General features: G+C 48.0%; 1 protein-coding gene across 1 annotated transcript; it reads right to left on the bottom strand.

Annotated features, from left to right (window-relative positions):
- Positions 1-660: 660 nt before the first annotated feature.
- Rnf40 (ring finger protein 40) lies at positions 661-21,334 on the bottom strand. The gene is made up of 20 exons (XM_045130712.1): positions 21,248-21,334; positions 20,920-21,120; positions 20,381-20,548; positions 20,120-20,264; positions 17,930-18,136; positions 17,301-17,422; positions 17,052-17,198; positions 16,879-16,953; positions 15,063-15,182; positions 14,801-14,980; positions 14,506-14,641; positions 10,440-10,561; positions 9,936-10,363; positions 9,722-9,839; positions 9,464-9,613; positions 9,061-9,273; positions 8,858-8,983; positions 5,066-5,206; positions 4,862-4,963; positions 661-1,732 (listed from the first exon to the last, which is right to left on the bottom strand). Exons 2-20 carry the CDS (start codon positions 21,049-21,051, stop codon positions 1,556-1,558), a joined length of 3,009 nt encoding a protein of 1,002 aa, XP_044986647.1. The 5' UTR covers positions 21,052-21,120; positions 21,248-21,334; the 3' UTR covers positions 661-1,555.
- Between the last annotated feature and the right edge of the window lie 79 nt (positions 21,335-21,413).

The raw sequence follows: 21,413 nt of genomic DNA, 5'->3' as shown, positions 1-21,413 counted from the left end.
CACCAAGGAACAACCGTTGACTCGCCTTCGACCACCGCTATGGCCATGAGTGCTGCTCCGGAACCCACCCCAGGCCTACTCGGCAGCGGCCCAGGCGCCAGTCCCAGCATGGCATCGGTGAAGGGTCCGCCCAAAGCGCGGACGGCGCGCTGAGTGCGGGGCGGATCTGGGCTCAGGCGAACAGCTCCTAACACCCCCTCAGGCTACAATGAAAAGAAGTCATCCCGCCGAGGTGTCCTGATCTATGCGTCGTAGGGGTGGGCGGTTAAAGAAACAGCCCAGCCCGTCTGACTGGGCTCATTCCCGCCAATTAGCCAGGACAACAGGAACTTGACTCGGCTCCTGGGTGACTTTCGCCATGAGGGACTACAACTCCCAAGATGCAGCCTGTGTCCTCTCGGCATTCCATTGGCCAATAACTGTTGGGAATGTGACCGATGGCCTGGGGCGGGGGTTAGATAGGCTACTCCTCCAAGCAGGTAGTCTGCAGTCTCACACGCTAATGGCTTAGTTGGATCCAAATATAACTTAGCTGTTGGAGTAGGTGCGGATACTCACACATGTGCGGCCCCTACCCGAGGTCCGCACAAAGGCAGGAAATGCTAAGCAAGGTGCAGCACCTAAAAACTGTAGACTATATTTGGATCAATGGTCTAGCTATTCTGTATGCCTAGGGCTGGGCGTTTATTCATAACAATAAAACACCCCACACAAGACATGTTTAGAGCAGAGGCTGTGAGTCCAAACAGGTGTCTGCAACTGTCAGTATGTCTTCAGGCCTCCTCTCGGTGCTACCTTCATAGCGCATAGGTAGCACAGGAACCATCTGGGCACAGGCTCAGTCACGAGGTGTTGAGCAAAGTTCTCCACTGGAATGATAGGAAGTTGGCCCAGGGACTAGTGCTGGGCTGTCCCTCTCCTGGTAAGGTGCACCTTCGCAGCAGTTAAGGCCACCAGGATAAATACAGGGCTAGGGACAGGAACCCAGGGGATGGACAGGGTGGCCTCGGTGAGATGTAGAGATTGGGAAGCACAAGTAGAGCTTCCCAGGGGAAAGGGGCAGTACTCCCAGGGAGCAGCCACTCCAGCAATCAGTACAAGAGTCATGCCAGAGCCCAGGGAACTCCACTAAAAGGTTAAGGCCCTACAGGGGCCTGGGGATAAATGGTGAAGAAAGGCTCCTTGGGGCCCAGGCCCCAGTGTCAAGCACAAGGGGTCCCAAGTTGTCACTGTGGATGTGTAGGCAGGTAGGGTTAGAATGAGTCTGTCTCCGCAGAAGCAGGGTTAGGGCCAGCATCGAAGGCTGTGGATGAATGCTTGTGGGCCTGAAAAGCCCTCCAGGCTGCAGACCTTCCTGACCTTCAGGAAAAGACAACTGAGCCTGGCTGATCCCATCTCACCAACATATACCAGAAGCCCAAAACCAACTAGGTAGGCAGAGGGCTGGGCCCATGGGGTCTGGAATGAAGGTTGGGGCCACTGCACCTGTTGGAGGGACATAGAGGCACAGCCCTCAGTGTATGTGGGTGTTCCAAGGCCCCTTTGGGTTTCAGGCTCAGCTGATGTAGACACGGTGGAAGTCGTGAGCACCAAAGGCTGCATTGCACTTGGGGCACTTCCTCTGGCGGGCCTCATAGCGGCCCCGCACGCACTCGAAGCAGAATACATGGAAGCACTTGGTAAGAACGGCATCCTTCTTGCGTGTATTACAGCAGGGGCAGGTCAACCGTGCCTGGATCAAGCAAAGACATAAGCTTTGGAGCAACTCTGACAGTGCCTAGACCCTAAACTCATAGCAGTAGGCCCAGGCTAAACCTACCACATGGGAAATACATCTAATGTTCACCATAACCTTTACAAGTGGGAACTAGGACTCTCTGAATGAGGAAACTGAAGCTAGAAGTAGCTGGGACTAGTGGCTCCCAGCATTTGGAAGGTTAAGGCTTTAAGACCAGCCCAACTACTTACTGAGTTTCAGAACAGCCTGGATCATAAAGAACTTAGTCTCAAAAAAACAAAAAGTAGCTGGGCGTGGTGATGCACACCTTTAATCTGCGCACTTGGGAGACAGAAGATGATCACTGTGAGTTCAAGGCCACCCTGAGACTACATACTGAATTCCAGGTCTGGGCTAGAGAAAAGTGAGATCCTACCTCAAAAAAACAAATAAATAAATAATAATAAAAACAAAAAGCAAACAAATAAACAAAAATAAAAACCTAAACCGGGCATGGTTTTAATCCCAGCACTCGCAGAGGCAGAGGTAGGATGATTGCCATGAGTTCAAGGCCACCCTGAGACTACATAGTTAATTCCAGGTCAGCCTGGACCAGTGAGACCCTATCTCAAAAATGAATAAATAAATAACATAAAAACCTAGAAAGCATCAGACGCTGGCATCTCTCAAGGCCAAGGATCTCCCACGCTCAAGCTTCAGCTCTTGCTGAATCCAGTCTCCCTTTTCTCTCTCTCTTTTGCATGTGTATTGTGGTGTGTATGCATGTGTGTGTATGCATATGGAGGCCAGAGGCTGATGTCAGGTGTCTTCCTTGATCTGGACTCCACTTCATTTACTAAGGCAGGGTCTCTCAGTTGAACCCAGAGCTCTCTCAGCTAGTGTAGCTAGCCAGCTTGCTCTAGGGATCCCATTCTCTGCCTCCAATGTTCCAGGCTTACAGGCAGGCTCACCACATCACCCAACATTTACCTGGATGCTAGAAACCTGAAGTCATCCTCAAGCTTATGTGACCAACACTTTATGCACTGAGCTATCCCCTCAGCCCCTTTTCTTGTTACCTGCTAAGTCACAACCTGGCATGGCAGTGCCACTATAAATGTACTACCTCTACCCTCTGCTGGATTCAGTCCTGGTAGATCTAGATTCTGCTGTGGGCCTTCTCTTAGCCTGACATCTCCCATCTACCACTAGAAGGGTCTCACCTTCAACTCATCTTTACCTGGACTTAGCATTGCATGACACTCCTCTGGCTTGCTTAGAATGCTAGCTAGCCATCTCTGCAACTTCCCCAAATCACTTTTGCCTCCTCAGGACCCTGCCACAGAAACATTAGACAGCCTCCCAAGTCTGTCTCTTCTCTATCCCATGATTGCCTCTTTAAGGTCCAATTGCTGCAAAGGGTCATTGATTACTGATCCAGTGCTCCCCTCGCTTCACTCCAGTGGTTCAGAGAACATATGATCTGACCTCCACTGTCACCCTGCCTAGGAACCTATTCCCAAGTTTACCAAGACACAGGAGCATCTCTCCTTGGTTCATTTGCTGAGTTTTTTTTGTCTTTTTCCCCCCTAGGCTGCTTTGGCGTGGTACCTACGCCGCCATCTTCCTTGGTTCATTTGCCTACTCCCTCATCACCACTCTCCTTTCTCTCAACCCTCAGACTTCTCTTCCTCTGCCTGTCACTTAAGCTACGAGGTTGCTTGAGGAAGAAGAATGTTCTCTGTCCCTTCTCATGCCATAAACCCTCAGTGGGTAAAGAGTCATGTGTGGCTTCTATTTATGCCTCTGTTGATACTCCCTCACCTCTTTCTCTTCAGCCCTTTGCCTTAAGTGGTATCACAAACTCACAAGAGGTCCACAGGTGGCATTCTCAGCGTCTGTGTGTGCAACTTGCTTCTGCTCCACTAGAGGGTGCTTATTATCCACAGTTTTTCAATCCAGCTACCCAAGTCATCCCCTAGCATGCCCCTTCCATCCCTCTATCCCTACAGTCCATTCCTGAGTTCAGCAATTCTTTTTTTTTTTTTAATTTTTTTTTGTTCATTTTTATTTGTTTGAGAGCAACAGACAGAGACAGAAAGAGGCAGAGAATGAGAGAGAGAGAGGCCTCCAGCCACTGCAAGTAAACTCCAGACGCATGTGCCCCCTTGTGCATCTGGCTAACGTGGGTCCTGCGGAATCGAGTCTCAAACTGGGGTCCTTAGGCTTCACAGGCAAGCACTTAACTGCTAAGCCATCTCTCCAGCCCAAGTTCAGCAATTCTATGTCCAAAGTGTCTCTTGAGCCTATCTATTGTCCCCAATGCCTTTAGCTTGAATTAGCATAAATTTTTGCCTCAGTGACTACAATGGTCACTGACACTAGCCTTATCCTATCTCCTTTGGCCTCAATCAGTCCAACATCTGATGACATCAGAATCTTGGATAAAAATCATTTGGTAAGAAAGAAGACATAGCTAAGTGGCACAGCATGCATAAGGCCCTGGGTTCAATTTTAAGAACAGCTTGTGGTCCCCTCCCATCCCCCAAAACCCAGCAAATACACATTTCAGTGTGTCCACCCTGCCTACAATCTACCAACCCTGACCCACATCCTATAGAACTGGACACTGCCCAACAAACACATCACTGTCCTCCACATATGATGGCCACTTCTGTCTGTTCAACATCTCTCTCAACTAAGGGACCCCATACCCGCCTTTCCCTTTATCTGAGCCCTTGCATCCTACTCCTTTCAGACAAACCTGACTCATTCTTTGGGTCTGCCTTAGACTGCTGATTACTATTGTGATGAGAGAATTCCTTAAGTGACAGGCAGAGGAAGAGAAGTCTGAGGGTTGAGAGAAAGGACAGTGATATTGAGGGAGTGGGCAAATGACCCAAGCCATAAGAGATGCCAGAGAATTCCTTCTGACTTTTGGTGTCAAAGTCTAAGCGCTCTCCCATACATGGTTAGGTACTCTGTATGCCATGTATTCCAAATTCTTGGCCAGTTGTCAGACTCCATAATTAGTGTTCTTTGCTGTACTATCTTATTTCCAGGTTTTACATACTACCCAAATCTTACCAGCCCCTCCCTACAATTCCTGGGTTGGCAGGACACAAGTGTAGCCCATAGCCCCACCTTGTACTCCTTGATCTCCTCCTGCAGGATCTCATCAGCATCTGCATAAACCTCCACCTTCCTCTGCTTTTCCAGCTTCCGCCGCAGCCGGGAGATGTCCTCCTGCAGCAGCAAAGGCCAGTCAAAGGATGAGGGCCTCCCCCTGAACAGTATGCCTCCCAACACACTGTGCCCCAGACCAGCCTGTCCTCCCCAAGCACATACTTGAGCTCTCTTGAGATTGAAACTCTCTTTTTCCCGAGCAGCCCGGCTCTCTGCCAGACAAGGCTGGATCTCCCGAAGGCGAGTCTGCACATGCTCCAGCTGTACCTTCAGGTCCTCAGCCAACTGGGCTGCTTCCACAGCCTGAGGTGGGTGGGATAGAAAGGAGAGAACTGGGGCTGGAGAGGTGGCTTTGAAGTTAAGGTACTTGCTTGTAAACCTAAGGATGCAGGTGCGATTCCCCAGTACCCATGTAAACCAGATGCACAAGGTGGTGCATACACCTGGAGTTGGTTTGCAGTGGCTAAAGGCCCTGGTGTGCTCATTCTCTCTCTCAGAAAAAAAATACACACACACAAACACACACACACACACACACACACACACACATTTTTTTTTTTAAGGAGAGAGCTGGAAAAAAAAAAAAAAGGAGAGAACTGGGCTGGAAAGATGGCTTAGTGATGAAGGCACTTGCCAACAAAGGCAAAGGACCCAGGGTCAGTTCCCCAGTACCCACATAAAGCCAGGTACACAAGGTGGTGCATGCATCTGAGTCCATTTGCAGTGGCTAGAGGCCCTGGCATGCCCATTCTCTTTCTCTACCTCTTTCTCTCTCTCTCAAATGAATAATAAAATATTAATATTAAAAAAAAAAGCATGGGCTGGAGAGATGGCTTAGCGGTTAAGCACTTGCCTGTGAAGCCTAAGGACCCCAGTTCGAGGCTGGATTCCCCAGGACCCATGTTAGCCAGATGCACAAGGGGAGCATGCGTCTGGAGTTCGTTTGCAGTGGCTGGAGGCCCTGGTGCGCCCATTCTCTCCCTCTCTCTCTCTCTCTGCCTCTTTCTCTCGCTGTCTGTTGCTCTCAAATAAGTAAATAAAAATAAATTTAAAAAAAAAAAGCAAGGGCTGGAGAGATGGACCCACTTAGGCCAGATGCACAAGGTGGTACATGCATCTGGAGTTCATCTGCAGTGGCTTGAAGCCCTGATGTGCCCATCTCTCTCTCTCTCTCTCTCTCTCTTTCTCTCTCAAATAAACAAAAACAACATCAACAACAAATAAATAAAAAGTTGGGCATGAGGGGACAGAAGTTAGAGGACTGCCATGAGTTCGAGGCCACCCTGAGACTACATCATGAATTCCAGGTCAGCCTGAGTGGTGAAACCCTACCTCAAAAATAAATGAAAATATAAAATAAAAAGAAAGGAGAGAGCCATTTGCCTGAGCCTGGGGAGCTGCACTGTGCTGCGTGGGTCAGGTATCGGGATTATACCTGCATGGAGCTCTTCCTGCCTTGTGACCCTCAGAGCCTCACCTCCCCCACTCTTCCACTTCCGGACACTGTTCTCCAGCAGTGTAGTGCACCTTTTGGTCTTTGAGCCTCTAGCTAGACTCTTATCTCAGCTCCCCTCAATTTCTTCAACATATTCACCTTCCCCTGAAGCACACATCACTTCCTGAGGGACTTCACACACTTAGTTTCCATCATAAAACTATGAACTGGATGTGGTTGAATATACTTTTTTGTTGTTGTTTGTTTTTCAAGGTAGTGTTTCACTCTAGTCCAGGCTGATCTGGAATTCACTATGTAATCTCAGGGTGGCCTCACACTCATGGTGATCCTCCTACCTCTGCCTCTCTTTTTTTTTTCAATGTAGGGTTTTACTCTAGCCCAGACCTGGAAGTCACTATGTAGTCTCAGGGTGGCCTCAAATTCAATGATCCACCTACCTCTGCCTTTAGAGTGCTGGGATTAAAGATGTGTACCACCAGCCCAGGGTAACTTTTTCTTTTTCAAGGTAGAGTCTCACTCTAGCCCAGGCTGACCTGGATCTCACGCTGCACCTCCAGGCTGGTCTTGACCTTTGCTTTCTCACTCAACCTCCTGAGTGCTGGGATTAAGCGCATGTGCCACCATGCCACTTACGCTTGCAATTCTAACAATTGAGAAACTGAAGCAGGAGAACTGCTGACAGTACGAGGCCAGCTTGGACTACAGTGAGAATTAAAAAAAAAAAAAAAGCCAGGAGGTAGGATCACTGTGAGTTTGAGACTACATAATGAATACTATGTCAGCTTGGAGAGACCCAATTTCAAAAACAAAAAACAAAAACAAAAACGGGTGTGATGGGCAATCTGTAATAGCATTATCTTATTTGTAGGATAGCAGACTTCTCCAAGCTTGCCTGGAAGCAGGGATCACCCACTCTGTTGGCCATGGTCAGTATAATGTGCATGAAAGTATAGTTTCAGGGAATGAATTAACCAAAGAAGAAAAAAGGGAAAATCAGATGGAAGTCAATGTGAGGGCTGGAGAGATGGCTCAGTGGCTAAGGCACTTGCCAGCAAAGCCTAAGGACCTAGGTTCTGTTCCCCAGTACCCATGTAAAACCATATGCACAAAGTGGCACACGCATGGGGAGTTCATTTACAATGGCTAGAGGCCCCAGTGCTCCCATTTTCTCTCCTTCTATATCTTCCTCTCTTTCTCAAATTAAAAAAAAAAAAAATCAATGCTAATTTTAAGCCTTAATGACTTTGGTCTTGTGATCCCTTTGCTTCTACCTCCTGAGTGCTGAGAATATCACTACTCCCTGTCTATAGAATACTGGGGATTGAACCCAGGGCCTCATGCACACTAGGCAAGCACTCTTATCAACTGAGCTACATCCCCATCCCATACTTCCTTTTTTGATTGTTTTTTGAGGTATGGTCTGGCTCCTGCTCAGGCTGACCTGGAATTCACTATTTAGTTTCAGGGTAGCCTTGAATTCACAGTGGTACTTCTACCTTGACCTCCCAATTGCTGGGATTAAAGGCGTGTGTCACCATGCCTAGTTTTTTTGTGGTAGTTTTGGCTGTATCTCAGGCTGACCTGGAATTCACTATGTAGTCTCAGGGTAGCCTCGAACTCACAGCAATCCTCCTGCCTCCCAAATGCTGAGATTAAAGTTGTGCACCACCATGCTTGGCCTTTTTTTGGAAGCAGGGTCTCACTATCCCAGGCTAACCAAGAACTCACTCTCTATAGCTCAGGTTGGCCTCAAACTCCTACCTCAGCATCCCCAATGCTGGGATTAAAGGCATATACCACCATGCCAGATTTATAAGCCCATATTTATTATGTTTAATGCAACTAATGTGGCAAGTAGGCTAGATGTGCCTGTAATTCCAGCACTTGGAGGCTTTGGAAGGATGACAGTGTAAGTCCAGACTGCTCTAGCCAGTGAAAGAACAAGAAAAGACAACAACAACAACAAAATAAATAACCACAAGAAAACCAACAAGAAAATAGCTATGTGGCAAGAACCATCATCTTTTTTGGGGGTAGGTTTTTGGTTTTTATTTTTTTTTTTTTTTTGAGGCACAGTCTCACTCTAGCTTAGGCTGACCTGGAATTCACTATGTACTCTCAGACTGGCTTTGAACTCATAGCAATCCTCCTACCTCTGCCTCCCAAGTGCTGGGATTAAAGGTGTGTGCTACCATGCCCAGCGCATCATCCCTTTTTGACAGTTACCCAATGAGCAGTTTTGAACTGGTATTCTGGTACCTAGATGCCATGGACCCAAATCGCAGTTCTATTCTTCTTGAGCAAATCATTTGACATCCCTGAGCCTCAGTTTCCTCAATTATAAAATGGATTAACAGAAATCACGGTAGGATGGCTGAGCACAGGTCTGGCACAAATACCTGAGCTAGTCATTCCAGGCATTAAGTTCTCCAAGCAGAATCAGAGGGGAAGACATGACCCAGCCACTTCAGTAACTTTCTCATCAGACCTAGACTTACCTTCCTCTTGTTAAGCTCCAGGGCCTGGCTGCGCAGTGTCAACTCCTTCTCCACTCCCCCAAGGCTGCCCTGCAAGGCCCGCTCCTTTTCCTCCAGCTTCTGCACAGTCAGCAACTGGGCGTCCACCTGAGGATGGAAGGCCTCAGTGCTGGGAGCTCAGACTCTCCAGCTTCACCCTGCAAGCATCAACTAGGACACCATACCTGGGACTTGAGGCCAAGAACCTGCTCGCCCAACTCATCCTTCTCTTCCCGAAGCAGTTTATGAATCTGGTTGGCCTTGATCCGCTCTGACATTAACTTAAAGTTAGCATCATCCTTTTCCCGCAACTGCTGTAGCAGCCGCCCGTTCTGCTCCTGCATGTCCTCGAAAGCCTGACCTGTCACATCCATCTCCGACAGCAGAGCCTCCTCCTCCTGCAAGTGGGCAAGGCAAGATGGAAAGTAGTAGGTGGGCAGGAGGACTGTTGGGAGAACCCCAGGAAAACATGGCAAAGCAGAAACCAGAGTAGATTCAAGTCATCAAGGTGTCAATTATGCTGGAGGCACTTGAGAGCACTAAGGGAACTCCAGCATTCAGAAGAAAGGTGACCAGAGGGAGCTGCACCTGCTTGGTGGCACCCAACTTGCGTTGCAGATGTTCAATTTGCTCCTCTGCCTGCCGGATGCGCCGCAGGGCATCCTCATCTGCAATTTTCTTGCTTTCCCTTCGGTCCCTCTCCTCCAGTTCCCGGATGCGGCTCCGAAGCTCATCAACCTACATTCACAGAAAGAAACTGTCATTCCTTCCTGCTGACCCAAGGCTCTGCTCTTCTCAAGCCCCTAAACCATACTCTGTAGGCCCAGTATGGCCCCCTGCCCTTACCTCTGCCTTGGCCTTGCGCTCAGCTGCCATGAGCTGTACTTTATCCCGCTGCTCCTTGGGTGCTGACTTGTACATGTCCAACAGCAGCTTCATCTCCTTTTGGCTTTCTTGGGCTTTCCTGGGGGGAGGGGGGTGTACAGAAGGAATGTTGGATACAGAGGAAGGCGGGAGGCCACTTGACAGACTAGGAGATGGGACAACAATAGGGTCTCACTTGAGCTCTGCTCGGAGACCCTTGAGCAGTTCCGACTCCTTCCTTTTGGCTTCCTCCACCTTAGCCTTCTCTCGATCAGCCCGTGAGAGAGCTGAAGCTACAGGTTGGGGCCCCAGGCTAGGCCCTTCTCTTTCACGAAGTTCTCGCTTAGGCCTGGCCTCAGGTTCTCGGTTTCGGGAGGATGGGCCCTGGGTCCCAGGAGTTAGGGACTGGGCATCATCTTCAAAAGGGGTTAGATCTTCTTTCTTCACTGAGAAGGTAGTAGTGGTGGATCCAGACACTGAAGCCATCTCCTTTCTGCTGTCAGGGGTACCACCAGGACCTGACCCACCCTCTTCCTTCCCTGGAGCTGGGACACCAAGGCCAGAATCCTCTGGATGGCCCAGGTTGGGGATGCAGTGGGTAGAGCCACTGGCCTGGGCCCGGAGCTGCAAAGATATGAGTGAGGTGTGCCAGTGTGCACTCAAGTCCAGCCAAGGCTTCCCCAGGCAGCTCCCTCCTCACCTTGCCGATTTCAGCCTGTACTTCTCGAAGTTTTCGCTTATATCGCTGGGCATCCCCTTTCAGCTGGTGGTTATGATTCTGGAGACTGCTAATCAGGTGACGCATCTCACGGTTGATGGGCCCTACAGAAAGGTCAGGACGTAAGGGTGTTGGGCTGCTCCCTTCCAATCCCTCAGCAGCGTAAGAGGCTGAGCCAGAACCAATATTCCCCTTGTGTAGAAGAGGAAGACTAAGGCCTTAGAGTGGGATCCCACTTGAGAATATAATAGTTTTGAAGAAATTAATATAAAAATAATTTGATAATACTTGTTTTTTTATTTTTATTATTTTAAAAAAATATTTATTTATTTGAGAGTGACAGACAGACAGACAAAGAGGCAGATAGATAAAGAAAGGGCACACCAGGGCCTCCAACCATTGCAAAGGAACTCCAGATGCATGCGCCCCCTTGTGCTCTGGCTTACATAAGTCCTGGGGAATCCAGCCTCAAACTGGGGTCCTTAGGCTTCACAGACAAGTGCTTAACCACTAAACCATCTCTCAAGCCCTTAATATTTTATTTTTGTTTGCTTATTTGAGAGAGATACAGAAATAGGCAGGGCTTCCAGCCACTGCAATCAAACTCCAGATGCATGCGCCTGTGCATCTGGCTTATGTGTGTCCTGGGGAATTGAACCTGGGTCCTTTGGCTTTTTAGGCAAGTGCCTTAACCACTAAGCCATCTTTCCAGCTCTTTTAGTTTTTAAATATTTATTTATGGGGAGGGAGGAAGAAGAAGAGCCAGATAGAGAATGGATGCACCAGGGCCTCTAGCCACTGCAAATGAACTCCAGATGCATGCAACCACCTTGTGTATCTGGCTTATATGGGCTCTGGGGAAGCCAAGATGAATCTTTAGGCTTTACAGGCAAATGCCTTAACTACTAAGCTGTTTCTTCAGCCTGTGTTATTTTCTTCTAACCCCATTTTCAAAAATCTTTACATGCATGCAATATGTATAGTATGGTGGGTGTGTAGCTGTGGTTGTCCCATGTACATGCATGCAGAGGCCAGAGGAGAATGTCAGGTGTCCCTAGCCCATTACTTATCTACGTGTTTCCTTGAGACAAAGTCTCTCACTAAGTCTGGAACCTGCTGTTTTTGCAAGTTTCAGCAGATCTCTGGCCTCTGCTCCTCACAGAACTGAAGTGTCAGAGACAAGTGGCCATACCCAAGTGTTTATGTCGGTGCTGACATCTCAGACACCCTCATGCCTGTGGTTGTGTGGGAAGCACTCTTGGCCACTGAACCATCTTTCAAGCCTTTTTTTGTTTTTAGAGACTGTAATTCCTGTATCCCAAGCTAGGAAGCCAAGAATGGCCTTAAACTTCAAATCCTTCTGTCTCTACCTCCCAAGTACTGGATTACAGGCATGAGGCACTATGGTTTTATGCAGTGCCAGGGATCAAACTCAGGGTTTTGTGCATGCCAGGCAAGCACTCTACCAAATGAACTGCATCCCCAACACTCGAGGTAGATTTTTAAATACTTTTATATCTCTTTCAATGCAGCAGTTAGTTACTAACAATCATAATGTTCAACTTGTAGACTTTCATTTTATTTTTATTTTATTTTTTTGTTTTGTTTTTTTTGTGGTAGGGTCTCACTGTAGCCCATAGACTATTTATTTTTATTTATTTGAGAGAGGAAGAGAGAATGGGCATGCCAAATCCTCCAGCCACTGCAAGCAAACTCCAGATGCATACACCACCATGTATATCTGGCTTATGTGGGTACTGGGGAATCAAACGTGGGTCCTTAGGCTTCTCAGGCAAGTGCCTTAACTGATAAGCCATCTCTCCAGCTAGACTTTTATTTATTTATTTATATATATTTTTTAAAGTTTAAAAACCTATATTTGCAAGTATTCTATTCCTTTAAAAATGTATCCAGAGGAAGAGTTGGATGAAATATGCTAAAAAATCACAGGATACAAAGCCAAATTCTACTAAAATCAAGATAAATTGTTGATGTCAAAACTTCAAAACCAATCAGAACCAGCCACATCAGCCACGTTAGGACACGTGGAGAAGAGCCACATCAGACTCCCACTGACCTTGTATGTCCAGTCAAATTTGTTTTACAAGTTAATAACCAGCTCCAGAATGTTCACATTATATACTCTTATTCCTCACCACTTAACATACTGATAGCCATTTATTTAATATGGTATGAGGAGAGAGATACTTTCCATCTAGAAAATACATTAGAAAAGCTACTTGCTAAAAGGAGCTGTGAGTTCTTCTGGGAGTAGCATTGCATAACCTGGGAAGCACTGTTGAAACCCAGGCACATTTTCTGGTAGGCTGTTACTTCAATTTACTCCTTTGATATTTTTATTTGACTTAAAAATTCTTTTATTCAAGACAGGGGTTGGGGGGGGGAGAGAAAGGAGGGCACAAGATGGGCACACCAAGGTCTCTAGCCCATACAAATGAACTCCAGACGCATGTGCCACCTTGTGCATCTGGCTTACGTGGGACCTGGAGAATCAAACCTAGGTCCTTAGGCTTAGCAGGTAAGCGCCTAAATCACTAAGCCACCTCCAGCCCCCCCCCCCTTTTTTTGAGGTAGGGTCTCACTCTAGCCCAGGCTGACCTGAAATTCACTATGTAGTCTCAAGGCGACCTCAAACTCATGGCGATCCTCCTACCTCTGCCTCCTGAGTGCTGGGATTAAGGGCCTGTACCACCAAGCCCGGCCCATGTTTGATTTTTTTTTTTTTTGGTTTATGGAGGTAAGGTCTCACTCTAACTCAGGCAGACCTGGAATTCACTATGTAGTCTTAGGGTGGCCTCAAACTCTCGGTGATCCTCCTACCTCTGCCTCCTGAGTGCTGGGATGAAAGGCATGCACCACCATGGCTGGCTCTTATGTATTTATTTATTTATTTGAAAGTGACAGAGAGAGAAAGAGGCAGATAGAGAGAAAGAGAATGGGCATGCCAGGACCTCCAGCCACTGCAATCAAACTCCAGATGCATGTGTCCTCTTGTGCATCTGGCTAACGTGGGTCCTGGGGAACCGAGCCTCGAACCAGGGTCCTTAGGCTTCACAGGCAAGCACTTAACTGCCAAGCCATCTCTCCAGCCCTATTTATTTTTTTAAATATATTTTATTTATTCATTTATTTGAGAGAGAGAAAGAGGCAGAGAGAGAGAGAGAGAGAACAGGCATGCCATAGCCTCTAGCTACTGCAGATGTACTCCAGATGCATGTGCCACCATGTACATCTGTTACGTGGGTAACTAAACCTGGGTCCTTAGGCTTCACAGGCAAACACCTTAACTGCTAAGCTATCTCTCCAGCCCTATTTATTTATTTGAGACAGAGAGAGGAGAGAAAGAATGGGCACACCACTTTTGTAAGTGAACTCCAGATGCACACACCACTCTGTGCATCTGGCTTTACATAGGTATTGGGGAATTGAACCTGAGCCTTCAGGCTTTGCAAGAAAGTGTCTTTAACCACTGAGAAATCTCTCTGGCACCTCAATTTTTAGACATTTAAACCAGTGTCACTTCCTGACTTCACGTGCATGCCCTCCTCATGCCAAACTGAAACTATCTCTCCTTTGTTGCTTCACTTTTATTGCTCTCTTTATCACTAGGTCACGTGCATGTTTTACTTTTCCTCTAGTGTGTCTGTCTTTTCTACAAGAATATTATTCCATAATGTCAGGGATTCTTCTCCATTTTTCACTGCCATATCTCCAAAGCCTAGAACAAAGCTGGGTTCTTAGGTAGTATTTAATAAATCTTTGTAGAACAAATATCTCAGAGAGATACTAGAAGGCCAAAGAACCACAGACAAAGCTGATAGCTCACATTCTGGCTGCGCCTGCTTCCGCCAAACACCACAGCTGGTTGTGACACTCACTGTGCCCATGAGCAAGGTAGTGTAGTCCCTGTTTTCTATAGGGAGCTGAGAAAGGACATGACTGAACTTTTGGGCCTCAGGACAAGAAGCTCCAAAAGGGTCCAGCCTCCCAAACTAAAGCCCTACCTCCACCCAATCCCACCACATACCGGCCTGCTCGTTGGCTGCCAGGTTCTGTTCAAACTCGATGCGCAGCATCTCGTATTCCTTGCGTACCTGGGCCAGGGTGTCCTCCAGCTGAATAACCTCTGTGCGAAGCTTCTTCTGCAGCCCCAGCTCGTCACTCTATGGGTGGAAGCATTACAACCACACTACCCTCAGTCTCACCTCAGGTCTATGCCCAAGGGAACCCTGACAGGTACACAGGGTCTTGGCAGCCCAGGAATGTCTCAATCCTAATGATCTGACTCTCACCCCCAGCACCAACTCATTCTGAGAGCATACCTCCATATGCTCAATGTGTCTCAAGTGGGAATTCTTGGAGGCCAGCAGCATCCCTCGAGCCTCATCTAGCTGGGTCTTCACTTGTAAAGACTCATTGTAGAGCAGTGAGAACTGGGCCTGCAGCATGCGGTACTCCCCTGTCTCTCGTACCACCTCCTCAGGAAGGCTTCTCAGGGCCACCTGGGGTTAGAGATGTCCAAGAGAGATCAGCAAGAAGATTTGAGGCTCAGGCCAGATGCTTTCAAAACCAATGAAAGCTTACCTTGAGGCGTTCATTGGTCCGTACGCCCCCTTGAAGCTCAGCTTGGAGCTTCTCCAGCTCTGCCATGCGGCTGTTGGCCAGTTCCTGGTTTTCTTCCAATTCTGCATTCAACATCTCAAACTAAGGAGTGGAAGAGGCTGTGGTAGGCAAGACTGGGATGGGCAACATGTTCCCCTCATGCCCCACCATGCACTCCACCCAAACTCTCCTGTATAGTGCAAATGTGTCTAAAGCACCAAACCAAGGATTTTCCTGAGGGATTCCAGGCAAGCAGAAGTAAATCCAGTACTGCATGGGAATACTGAACACTGGGAACAAAGGCTTTCAACTAACAGAGATAGAAATTTCTTAGAAGACTGGAAACCAGCTGAGGGATACAGGGAACTCAGAGTGCCAATGGACACTAAAACACTCTCACATTTGTCTCTTTCGTGTGCTTTTTCTTTGTACCATTTATAACCAACTAATGTACTATTTTATTACTTGTCTGTTCCCTCAATTGGAACCTAAGCTCTGGGGAAGCTTTGGTGTTTTCAGTAGTCAACAGGGGTATAATTTATGAAAAGGATTGAGCTGGGTGTGGGGCCCAAGATCTATAATCCTAGCACTCTAGAGCCTGGGCTAGCTTCATAATGAATTCCAGGCCAGTCTGATAATAGAGTAAGACCCTATCTCAAAAGAAGAAGGAAAAAAAACAAAAACAAAAACAGGTAGTGGCACACGCCTATAATCCCAGCACTTGAAGGCAGAGGTAGGAGGATTACCATGAGTTTGAGGCCACCCTGGAAACTACATGCTGAATTCCAGGTTAGCCTAGGCTAGAGTGAGACCCTATTTTGAAATCCCCCTCACCCCCCCCAAAAAAGCTGAGCATGCTGATTCCTGCCTTTAATCCCAGGACTTGGGAGGATAAGGTAAGAGAACTGCCTTGAGTTCAAGACTAGCAGGGGCTACAGAGTGAGTTCTAGGTCACCCTGAGCTAAAGTGAGACCGTGTCCCCCAATCCCAATTTTTTTTTAGCATAGATTATTTTTTTTTTTTTTTCAAAGTAGGGTCTCTCTAGTTCAGGCTGACTTGGAATTCACTATGTAGTCTCAGGGTGGCCTTGAACTCACAGAAATCCTCCTTCCTCTGCTTCCTGAGTGCTGGGATGAAAGGTGTGTGCTACCAAGTCCAGCTTCAGCATAGGTTTTAAGCACAAGCATTAAAGGAGAGTACTACTGAGGACATGGGTAGTTCACATTCCAGTATAATAGAGGGTTTGTCAAGAGAAAGTCAACTGAGGTTTTGATTTTTATCTATCTTGTCCTCTAATCTGCTTCATGCTTAGCACTTAAGTGTTCAGAAATTAATTTTCTGAACAAATATAGAAATGAGTAAAAGAAACTTAGGCAGTAATGATAGCAAAACAGCTCAGATATAGATATTTGTCCTTAGTTTTGAGGGACAGAAAAGGGAAAAGAGTATCTGGGCATAGACACACACCTTTAATCTCAGTGCTTGGGGAAGCTGAGATAGAATTGCTATGAGTTTGAGGCCAGATTGGGCTACAGAGTGAGTTCCAGGTCAGACTGGACTACAGTGAGACTGCCTCAAATCACCCCCATCCTCACCCCCAAAAGAAAAGGGAAAAAGGCCGGCGCAGTGGCACACACCTTTAATCCCAGCACTAGGGAGGCAAAAGGAGGATTGCCATGAGTTTGAGGCCACCCGGAGACTACGTAGTGAATTCCAGGCCAGCCTGAGCTAGAGTGAAATCTTACCTTGGGGAAAAAAAAGGGGTGTGTGCAGAAAGGACTAGAAGGTCGCCACTTACCTTCTGCATGCTAAGTGTTATTTGGCCTCCTTGGAAGCCTGAGGAGCTCCCAGACACATAGTAGCCAGAGTTGAGCTACAGAAAAAAAGAGACATAATGGATATAACGGGCAGAAGCCAGGATCTTCAAGTACTGAGCTCTGACTCCATCCCCTGCATGCATCCCAGCCTCACCTGCTCCAAGGCCTCTGCTAGGTGCTTATTAAGCTTTTGCTCTCTCTTGCGAAGTTTCTCGATGTCCCACTGCAGATCTTCCACCGTTGTCTCCATCTCCAGCACCTTGGTCTCTGCTGATGTCACTTTATCCTGGAGCTCAGAGTACTGGGAGCAGTGAAGAAGACAGATGCTTGATTTCCTGAGATCCTTGGGTACCCATCCAACCCAAACCCTGCCCTGGATCTAGTCTCATTGCAAGTGCCCCACCTCCAGTGAGATGCGGTGGTGCTTCTCCTGCAGTTGAGTAGCCAAGTCTTGTAGCCGGCGGTTCTCTCGACCCAGCTCCCGGGTACGTGCCCTTGCTGCCTCCCCAGGGGGCTCACTATCTCCTGGGAATGTACAGTTCAGGTAAGAGTCAAAGTCTGGGTAAGGGGGCAAAGTATTAACTCATTCTGGATTCTGTGTGCCAAGTGTGATCCACCAGCTGATTCCTCAAGTACAGTTGCACTGTACCAAGTGAGGAGACCAAGACAGCCATTTTCCAAGCAAGCCACTGCCAGGGAGAATGAAGACTGAGAGAAAGCAGCCTATCATCCTGCACTTGCCTGTTTGTCCAGGGACAGTAGCTGCAACTGAGAGTTACAGGGATGCTCCAAAGTCCTCTCGCTGGCAGGGTGTGGCCCTACCAGCATCAACAACTCTAGTCTTCTCTCTAGAGCTCAACTTTAGGAATTGAACTGAAATTCCTATCTAGAGACTAACACTTTCCAGTAAGAACATGGCCAATTTACTCCTTGGGGAAACTTGGACCCATGGAATTAGCGGGTTTAGGGGATGGGGAATAAGGATGTGGGTTAAGAACTGATTTCTCTAAGGCAGGAGTACAAAGAACTCACCTCGGCTGTGTACTCGCTGACAGAGCTCCTCTACTTGGCGCTGGAGGCGGTCAGAGGCCTCAACCACCCTGGACACGGCTGCCTTGGAGAATTCCATACGCCCCTGCAGTTGCAGCTCCACTTCCTCATTGCTGCTGGCACCCAGTGCCACCACAAAAGCCAGAGCTGGCTCACTGAGAGGGGGTCGGAGCTGCATTGGCAGGGGTTCTGAGAGGGACCAGATAGAGCGTCATGAGGATAAAGGCAGGAATGACAACCATCCTGCACAAGTTCTAGGATAATCTCTTCAATACACCATGGCTCAATCAATACACCCTGCACAGTATACTGTTCTCCCCATCTTGATAGAGAGACACCTAAGTTTAGATTTGTATGTTAATTTCCCCAGGAAAGAATCCTCTACCTTCCTAGTCTAAATAATTAGAACCACACCCATGTGTACCACATTTATCCCTTTCTGGGACCTCAATACTTTAATTTTTTATTATTTGCATGTGCGTGCATGAGAACAGGAAGTGCCATGGTACACATGGAGGCCAAAAGACAACCTCAGGATGTTTATCCTCTCCATCCACCTTTTAAAAACTTTTTTCACCAGGCGTGGTGGCACACGCCTTTAATCCCAGCACTCGGGTGGCAGTGGTAGGAGAACTGCCAAGAGTTTGAGGCTACCCTGAGACTACACAGTGAGTTCCAGGTCACACTGGACTAGAGTGAGACCCTAACTCAAAAGAAACAAATCCTGGGCTGGAGGGATGGCTTAGAGGTCAAGGAGTTTTCCTGAAAAGCCAAAGGACCCAGGTTCAATTCCCCAGGACACACGTTAGCCAGATGCACAAAGGGGCACATGTACCCGGAGTACGTTTGCAGTGGCTGGAGACCCTGGTGCACCCATTCTCTCTCTCTCCCTCTTTGTCAAATAAATAAATAAAAATAAACATTAAAAAAGATTCCTTAAGTTACAAGTAAGGTAAAGGAGATTTACTGAGAAAAAGGTGGAAGGCTGCCAGCCTGGGTTCAATTCTTACATAAGCCACATAAGTGGTACAAGCATCTGGAATTCATTTAGGCTAACACCCAAAGAAGAGAAAGAAAGGGACAAAAAGAAAAAGGTATAATCTGAGTTAGAACTCAGAAAAGCAAGCAGGCTCAGCAGAAGTTCTGTGAGCAAGTGTACTGAGGGTGGGAACCTGAGCAGGTTCAAGTACATTCATTCAAGGGAGAATTCCTCCCACCTCCTTAGCATGTCTGTAGGTGAGAAGTGATGCCCTGACCAAGTGAGTGATTGACAGGTTTTTTCCCAGGATCAGAGGTACTTGGTTCCTCTGGTCAGGAGGAAATGGCTCTTTCCAGTCTAAAGTTACCTGGGAAACAGGTTGGGTCTGTCCTTCAGTGATCTCAAAGCCTAAGGTCTGAGGAACCACCTTCAGAGGCTTTCAGCCTTGGATCACCTGAACCCTCCCCACCCCAAGTGTGAACATCAAGCTGCCATCTGGCCTAGAACCCCAAACAGAGCTACATAATGAGGTGCAGGCCTACTTGGGTTAAGGTGTCTCCTTTCACAGTTTCTCTTGCTACTGCTGCTTGCAAGCTTCTGGATTTTTCTGGCTTCATCTCTCACTGCCCTTAACACATAGGGATTATAGGCGAATGTGCTGCTTTGAATTCAGCTTTATGTGAACACTGGAGAATTAAACTTGGATGGTCAGCATGTTGGCAAGCAAGCACCTTTAATTGCTGAGCCATATCCCCAGCCTTGCAATGTACATTTAACTTATTATTATTCATCCTTAATGGCAGAAATGATACTTCTTTCTGCTTGTCTCCAATTCTTCCAAGTCTAGAACGTATTATGGACATAGTAAACACTCAATACTTTAACTTAAAATGGGTGTCAAACCCGGCATGGTGGTGCATACTTTTAATGCCAGTGCTCACTTGAGAGGCTGAGGTAAGAAGATCGCTGTGAGTTCAAGGCCAGCCTGAGACTACATAGTGAATTCCAATGGGTAAAAATATGAGTGCACTATAAATGACTGCCTTCTCACCACACATTATTGCCCAAACATGAAAGCAAATTTTCAGGGGCCAGGTACAAGGTGGACATTCAAGGCCCAGCCTCAATGTCACTTCCTTCCAAGAATCTTTCCCAGTACTTAAGCTTCCCAGACCCTAGGGCTTTGGACCTACCCCTCAGTTCTGATGTCTCTGGTTCTGCCAGTGGTGGGATCACATCGCGAATTGGCCCCTCCTGGCTCCCGGGTGCCTCTATCCCTGAAGACAACTCCCCCTGGCTCTCATGGCATCGAAGAAGAGCTTCAACTGTTTCATCCAGCTCAAGGGAAAAAAAGCACCAAGAAAGTTATGAATACTTGAGTGCTTTCCTAGCAGGGCTATCTGAGGACTGGCAGATGAATCAATGCCAGGTCTTGGGAAGTAGGGGACATTCACCTGGGCCCAGTAGCGATTGACAATGAGAAGTGTGGCATCATCAGTGGCCTGCCGCTTCTCCAACTTTTCAATTCGTTCTCGGAGTTCATCTTCACAAGCTTGTCGCTGTTCCAAGCGCTCTGCCAGTTTCTTGTTCTTGAACTGTAGTACTTTCAAGTCCATCTCCTCCTATATAATGGAGTACCAAAAGGAAGCAGAGGCTGTAGCAAGCAGAGTTAGAAACCAACACAGGGAGACAGAGGAAGAGAGCAACTGGAATGGATGGGGGTGGGGTTTATTCCAAGGGGCTCAGACACAGACAAAGTTGCTCACATTTTGTGTCTGCCCCCAGTCCTTTGCGAACTGAACTTTTTGGGAAATCATACGCCCTATGGGAACCTGTTTAGCTGTGAAGGGAACACAGATGTTCTGTTCTGGAATTTTTTCAACAGAATGTGATGTAAATTGGACTTTGTTAAGTTTGGGGAACTGTCTGCAAATTTCAGATCGCTTTGGGAGGATGCCAGATAAAGGCATCTAGCTAGCAAAGGCCCACCAACCGTGGAAGAGATGCCCCCAAGACGAATGGGCTCAATCAGAGTGGTTGTGGTCTTCTCTTCGCGGCTCAGCTTCTTCTCCGGCGGCCCAGAGCCCCCGTCGCCCGCGGCGCGTTTGTTGCCGGCACCAGACATAGCGGCGATGGCGAGGGGCGGCGCGGGTCTTCAGGCGGTGTCAGGTGGGCGGAGCGGCACTTCTGTCACCTGGAGAAAACAGAGCGGTGATGTGGGGACCGCTGGAGCTCCGCGGTCCGCGGCCTCGCCGGCGCTTCCCGCCGGACCCCGCCCCCGCCCGGCTGCCGCCGCCGCCCGCCGCCCGCTCGGCCCTCACCAACGATCGAACCAGCCAAGCACCACCATCTTGGATCTCACCGGACGTCACCGGCCGCCTGACACAAGGCGCAGGCGCCACAGCAACTCCGGATGTGGCGAAACGTTTTATTTCCTGTTTCTATTGGTGCGATCCCGAGCGTCCCCGCTTTCTCTCGGTGATTGGC

Source organism: Jaculus jaculus, chromosome 12, assembly GCF_020740685.1.
Source record: "Jaculus jaculus isolate mJacJac1 chromosome 12, mJacJac1.mat.Y.cur, whole genome shotgun sequence".
Taxonomy (NCBI): domain Eukaryota; kingdom Metazoa; phylum Chordata; class Mammalia; order Rodentia; family Dipodidae; genus Jaculus; species Jaculus jaculus.
Note: the sequence above shows the minus strand (reverse complement) of the source record. Positions and strands in the feature narration are given on the sequence as shown.